Source organism: Mugil cephalus, chromosome 10, assembly GCF_022458985.1.
Source record: "Mugil cephalus isolate CIBA_MC_2020 chromosome 10, CIBA_Mcephalus_1.1, whole genome shotgun sequence".
NCBI classification, from domain to species: domain Eukaryota; kingdom Metazoa; phylum Chordata; class Actinopteri; order Mugiliformes; family Mugilidae; genus Mugil; species Mugil cephalus.
Genome location: NC_061779.1, coordinates 8,408,068 through 8,415,400, shown reverse-complemented (window position 1 = coordinate 8,415,400; position 7,333 = coordinate 8,408,068). Strand labels below are relative to the sequence as shown.

Here is a 7,333-nt window from a genome sequence, read left to right as displayed (position 1 = left end):
TCTCCCTACAATGGACATGGAGGCCAGGTCAACACTTTGTACTGTTCTTCATGTTTTGTTGTTGAGTTGTTTCTAAACGGTTTGTGTGTGTTTGTGCCTACTGAGGATGGCTGCTGTCATCAAGGAGTATCATAGCTATGGTGTGGGGTCACCTGGTCTGGTCTAGGTGGGTGATGCATGTCCAAGTAACATCCACATTAACGACAGGTGCACTCCAGAAGTTTCCCACTGAGTTGTCACAACATGGTCAATGTCATTTACTTCTTTTGACTGTGGTCATAATGTTGTGGCTGATCGTTGTACTACCTTTATTTTGAGAAGGGTCTTATTTATGTATTTATGCTTGCTTTTTATTTCTACTGTTTTTTTGTTTTGTTTTGTTTTGTTTTTATCATTGTACATTTCAGTAAACGCACACAACTAAACTTTATTCTATTCTCTGCTAAAACTAATAATGATTCAGGAGCTAAAGTCAACGTTAGCTTAGCAAAACACCATAGCATGTTGTCTGGAGACGCTGCACACATCATTTATGAGAAAACTTCTCTCTGGTGCTAAAAGTATTAACTTAGCATCTACCATTTTATTTGGTATCTTACTAAAAGTTTACTTTTTGAGGCACTTTCTCCAAATTTCTTATATTTATGCTAGTTAACAACAGCTAGCGTTAACTTGTATCAAAGCTAGGAAGCTAGTTAAAAAAGTTAATGCGTGTTTCACATATAGAGTAATTCTTTAATTGGTTTAACGTGTATTAAAACGTTTATTTTTATTTTTGTATTAAGAGTTTATTAAAAAATAAATAAAAGTTATTTAATATTTGTAGTGATACGTTTTAATTTTACCTGAAAAACGGTAACTTAACTTGTTGCTACAGGTGGAACAGGGGCAGATTATTCAAAAAAATACTGTTAATTACCACGAACTCTTAAAAGAAAGAGAGATAAGAGATGAGGCCACTCACCGCTGTTTTCTTTTTAGGCGTGAGGTGAAGCTGGAGCTCTGCTGCTTCTGGTGGGAGTTCAGCGGGAGGCAGGCGGCCTCTAGTGGGGGCTGAGGAGGAGCAGACCCGGGGGATCCGGCCAACATTAACCCGGTCCTCTGTGCCCAGTTTACCCTAAAGAAAACCTCTATTTCCTTCTTAACATTTTAATTTGCAAATTAGTTAATGCAAACTATACATTTAAAAAAAAAAAAAAAAAAAAATACACATTTCGGTCAATGCATCAAACATCCAAGCAAAGAGGACTCCAGTAAGAAAGTACAAGGTGCCATTAATGAAACAATACATCATTTGATAATTTTGCAAAATGAAAAAAAAAAAAAAAAGGTTCTGACAGAGGTTTTGCATGAGCGTCTGGATCATTTTTAACAGCTTCTCTTTTCTTCAACAACACAAGACTCAACACATTGAATCATCCTTAGAGCTGATAACTTCGATCAGTTTTCTTAAATAAGGTCATGGATGGGGAAGTCAAATCCTCTGAAGTGTCACTACACCCTAGTTCATGTCCTTCTTCTTGTTTTTCAACTTTCCCTCTCCAGTCTAATACTGTAATCATGTCCGATCTCGTCTTTTACATCATGTCATCCATGGAGGTTAAAAGAGCAACAAACCTGCTTTTCAAATGTGTAGAAAGTACAGATGTGTGTCAAAATGAACCGAGTAAAAGTAAAAAGCCGGCAAGAAAGAAACGATCAAGTACAGATTCCTGAAAAAAAAAAAAATCTATTTAAGCACAGTAACACTATTTGTTCTACATTACTTCCCACCTCAGCATGCTCCTAAGTTAAATAGTGATCTCGTGAGAGTTATGACTCAGAGGAAAGAGAGAATACATAAAATGCTCTTGTCATAGTTTTTATAATCACATGTACTGATAATTATCTTGCATAACAGTGTCTGAGCAGTCAAAATGCAGGAAAAACTGTGTCACCCACAGTCACTTTATGACGAATTAAAAGTTTCACTTCCACATGTATCCAAATGTATGACAGGACACCACCAACTGGGCAAAATGGTCACATTCATGTCTCCTTTTGTAGTTTTTACACATTCATTTTAAATAAAAGGAACAAGTTGAATGAAAGTTTTGCAATACTGTACCGCAGCGCATGACCTGATGGGTCGAGATTGTTTTAGAACCTACGTAATAGCTGGTCATAATGTTAAGGCTGATCAGTGTAAACTACATTAAGAATACATTTACGTTTGTCCACCGTGTTTCCAAAATCCTGTAAAAGCTTCTCGGTTGAGGATGAAGAAAGACACCAAACGAGTGACTGAAGCAAAAGATTTTTTTTTTTGTTTGTTTTTTAATTCAAAGTGAATCTTGACATAGTTACACCATCAATTCATAATTTGACACTCACCAATAAGAGTCACCAAGAAGGAACCCGCTTTTTGTGACAAAGTACATAAGACTTGGTCACATTGAAAACTCACTGAGAACTAGAGGTGAGGTGGGGAGGGGGGCAAACTGGTAAGACACACATTATCATCATCATCATTATTATTACATCCAAACAATTATCATTATCCCAGTCCTCTTATATTGTTGTATATTGCACAGTGCAGATGCTACATGTCAAACTAGTGTAGCATTTAAGATTAAAATAAAAAAAAAAAAGAACAAACAAATCAAAACATAAAATCGTAAAGCCACACGAAAAACTACACGTATTTAGGACAAGTCGAACTTTAGCAATCGTGTCTGAAGATACAATAATTAGTACAAAGTCTAGCTAATTATTCCGCCCGTTAAATGAGATGTGAGTGTCGGGTGAAAATGTTTTATCAGAAAGGAGTTCATTCTGAATCGTTCCAATTTGTTCCAACGGGGACTTTTATCCGTGAAGCCTGTGACTAGGGATGTCCCGATGAGGCATTTAGAAAAATAATCGTATCGAGCTCAAAACATCGTGTTCCTTTTCGTTGGCTAACGTTGAGCTGCCATAAACCAAAAATCACGTGACCAAACGTGTGTCTGCTGCGCGAAAGGACAAGTGTCCAGTGACATTTGTAACGGGTGAAATGTGGACATTCGGTGAGGTGGTAGTAGGTGATTGTCATTCAGTACTACCAACTTGATTCGCCACCAAAAAGCTTAAAACGAACGCTGCGTTTAAAAGGAAATAAATAATAATAATCCACATTGTCTGGAGACAGAAATATTTACTGGACTGAATCCAGTCACATGTAGGAGAACCCGAGAAAGACAAGAGAAGACTTTTTGATTCTTTCCATGGGAGCAGATTTAGTTTATTTAAGATCAGACCCGGGTGGTGCTGAATATTTAATGATCGAAATCAGATCGCGTCGCAAAAAAAAAAAAACTAATAAACAACTTGATCGGGACATCCCCTATCTGCGACGTAAAGTCTCTGTCCTCAGTGCTGATTTGTTGCTTAAGGCTGCGTGTGCCCGTTGAGCTTTGGATCAACGACTTTCGGTGTAAGGCTGCGGGGAGATTATCTATCCGACAACAAATCAACCCAAAAGTGGTGGTGGTGGGAAATTAATGCGTTCATCTCGTCAACCTCCCGTTTGTTTAAAAGAACAAATCAACACAGTAGCGTATTAGACCACAAAAATACACCCTTTACCTAAGAGAATAACGAGTAGGAGAGTGGGTGAGTCTGACTGATGAATAAAGCCTTTTTGTTTTTGTTTTTTTGAAAGAACACGTGATTTCTACACACAGTCATAGCTGCATACGAGAAAACCATGAAAACGATGAGGAAAACGCCGCCGCAAATAACTCATCTGCAAACCAAAAAACAAATTATACATTCACTGTGTGAGGATAAAGCTTTCTGTGTATATATATATTGAGGCCCTGTGTTTGTTTTTTTGTTGTACTGCACGGTGTTCTTGGTGAGCGCGATAAAACATTCCCTGACTTTTTTACTTTCTTAGGATTTTTGTGAAAACCAAAAAGAAAAAAAAAACAACTTTGGGGTTTTTGTGTGTCAGAAAGGAACTCGCAAATTCCCCGACTGCTTTGATATCATCACTCAGCCACTCGTCCGAAGGAAGGCACTAAAGTTGTACAGTACGAAGAGTCGCAAGAATACAGACGGGAAATAAAAAGCCACGACGTCTCGAGATAAAACTAGGAGAAAAAAAAATAAAAATAATAATAATAATACATCATCAACAACAACAACACACCGGTTACAGAATCAAAAGAGTGAACCCAGCCTACATTTGAAAAATACTGATGCTAAAATACACACACACACAAAAAAAAACGAAAACACACGCACACCAAAAAGCAACAGAATAATAATAATAATTAAAAAAAAAAGGGAGAAAAACTTCCATTACAGCAGTTTACAATCACTTCAAAGAAAAACAACAAAGCCAATATACAGAGGCACTAGCATAGAGGAATAGCATTCAATGTACTCTCTAGTCAAAATAATAAAAACCCCACTTCTATTGTATCTAGTTGTTGGGAACTACAATACAAAGAGAGAGAAGATGCAGGCTAGAACGAGATTAATCCCCTAAATTCACAGCTACGAAGTGGCAGATAATCAGTACATAGCAGCTTATTATCTATACATTCCAAATACAAACATAGCACAGAAAAAAAAAATAAAATAAAACCTCAACCTCAGTTTTTTTCCCATCTTTTCTTTTTTTTGTTGAAACCTTGCAAATATATTCCAATGACCACTACCGCTGGAGGTGAGAAGGAGAAATATCATCGACCGTGCTTCAGAAATGATTAAAAACAGTCTTTGGTTGCTGATTGGAGTAAAAATACCAGCTGAGGCGACGGGTAAGAAGACGCTAGAAAATCAAACGAACGAACAAACAAACAAAAAAAAAATAAAATATCAAGGCTATGCATCCACCCTGAAGGAATGTATCAAAACTGACGACAGGCTTAATACACGGATATTTTCGAAAACGATTACAGCTCTAATACTCGGTAGCCCAGCGACGATACTGCGAGTTCAAACACTGAGAAGCATTTTTAAAAAGTAAAAACGATTAACTCCACTTTTTTTTTTTTTGTTGTCGTTGTTGTTTTAAAGTCTAAGCCACTCCCAAAAGTAAAATCTAAAAAGAGCATTAATTAATGCAAGTCTAGCCTAAACGCAAAAAAACAAAAACAATAAAAACACAGCAACCCAGAGTCTATCTAGATTGTATTGCAGTTACAGTAAACAGTGACAATACTGTTATGAATTAAGTACTATAGTGAATAGAAATTCGATTATCAAAATATCAAATCACTCTTTATGTACATAAAAAGCTCATTCAGTCAAAGCCCTATATATATATATATATATATTTATATATATATATCTATGTATGTGCAGCCTCTAGCTAAAGTAAATCCATACTCTTGAGTTAGAAAGCAAACCAAAAGTCCAACAATATTAAAAAAAAAAAAAAAACACAAACCACAAGCATAACCCTCGTAATCATCCGATAAGCCCCGTCTTGTTTAGAGCTTGGAGGTTAAGTGCTGCAAGCCCATTTTTTTAGTTTTTCTTTAAATTTACAATCGATATGCTCCTGAAGTGACGCCGCAGACTGTTTTTTTTTTTTTTAAGGCACTAGGAGGCGGCAGTAGCGACGTCTGCCTGAAAAAAAAAAACAAAGACAGGAGCAGTCGGATCCTCGGTTAATACAGACGGGGATGGCTTCACAAAACCGGCTCACACGTGCTACAAGGCAACAAAGATAAAGTCGGATCTCTCGTCGAACGGCGAACACGCGTTCCTCTAGTTAAAACTTTCCGTTTCTTGTGATTTCACTCACTCGTGTGGACGCTCCCGTGTAAAGCTCTGCGTGTTTGTTTTTTTTTTTTGTTAAATCTGTCATCCAGGAAGTCTTTCAGAGAAGCTGCTCCGACAGTCAAACATGATCAGTGACGTAAGCCGCGAAACCCTCCTTGATTTACAGAAGCTGGGAATTACTCTCCTTAAAACACCGCCCCGTCATTTTCGTCTTCTTCCTCCTCCTCCTCGTCGTCATGGTCACAAGTGTCCATTGTGTGCTCTGCTGCTAGCTCTACCTGCCCAGGTCGCAGCCCCGGTCCATTTCCTATTGCCCTTCCTGACCAGGAGGTACTGCTGCTGCCCCGTCCTGCCCCTCAGATATAAGAGAACTGGGGGTGGTGGCTGAGCTTGGTGGGGCTCAGAGGGAAGCCGGTGTAGGCGGCCGGGGAGGCCAAGTAGGGGTGAGGAGGCGGCGGCGGAGGAGGGAAGGGAGGCTTGAACTGGTGCGGGTGCGGGTGGTGGGGGTGGGGGTGGTGGGCGTAGCCGGGCTGGTGGTGCGGGTGGACGGTCGGGGAGGGGAGGAACCTGTGGGGGTGGTGGGGATGGGTGCCGATGCCCAGGGTCACCTGGTGAACTATAGCCCCGCCTTGGTGCGAAAGGCTGTAGCCATGCTGGAGGAGAGGGGGGGGGCGAGAGGGCAGGATGGGGTGGGGGTGGGGGTGGTGGGCGGCGGTGGGCGGCGGGTAGGAGAGCAGGGTGTGGGCGTGGGAGGCGGCCGACGTGAGCGTGGGGCTGCTGTGGGGCAGGTGGGTGAAGGTGTGCGTGTGGACAGTGGGGGGGATGTAGGCGTGAGGTCGCAGGGGCCCATAGTTGCCGTTCCACTCTTTGTTGCTGTGGTTTGAAGAGTACGGCTGGACCTGAGAAAACAAAGACGCACCGCTCAACATAAATGAACACGTGTTTTCTTTTGCTAAAATTTTATAAAATTATATATATATATATATAAAAAAAAACAAATATAAAAAATTATAAAAAATTCTGAGCCTATTATTAAGTCATTTATTTGACACATTCTTCTAATTTCAGAAATCTTTCTGACTATAGTGACTTCGATGAATAGACGATGCCTTTATGAAAACTTGGAAATTCTATATTCCTACTCGGTAAATTTCACACTTTCGATATCATAGCGTTCACACTTGTTTGGTATATTGTCACATTAAAATATGTGCAGCATCTATTTATTTTTATTTTGGAAGCAGTAATTTCTGAGTTTTACAACCCACAGCTAATTATTTTTCCCAAGTTGTCACGAATGCAGCATCAGCTGCAGCTGGATCTCAACCAAGCTTTCCAAGACCCGCCCCCACCCTGCTTCTGATTGGCTAGTGATGTTATTTTGGAGAGGGAAAGCTGCCTTACTCTCATTCCATTGGTAGGTGAACTCAGTTGATCTATACATACATCTACAAGTTTGTTTGTTTTTTTCCTCCCCTCTTTTTAAGGACAGTCAAACGCCACATCCTGGAAAACACTTTAAACCCTGCTGAAACCTTAGCTTCATGTATTTGTGCACAAGCCTGTAAATACA

General features: G+C 39.7%; 1 protein-coding gene across 1 annotated transcript in view; it reads right to left on the bottom strand.

Annotated features, from left to right (window-relative positions):
• Window positions 1-2,284: 2,284 nt before the first annotated feature.
• LOC125014524 (homeodomain-interacting protein kinase 3-like) overlaps window positions 2,285-7,333 on the bottom strand; it is a 31,511-nt gene continuing 26,462 nt past the window's right edge. Inside the window, exon 18 of the mRNA XM_047595662.1 lies at window positions 2,285-6,659. Coding sequence (XP_047451618.1) covers window positions 6,117-6,659 — 543 coding nt within the window. The 3' untranslated portion in view covers window positions 2,285-6,116. The remainder of the gene's footprint in view (window positions 6,660-7,333) is intronic.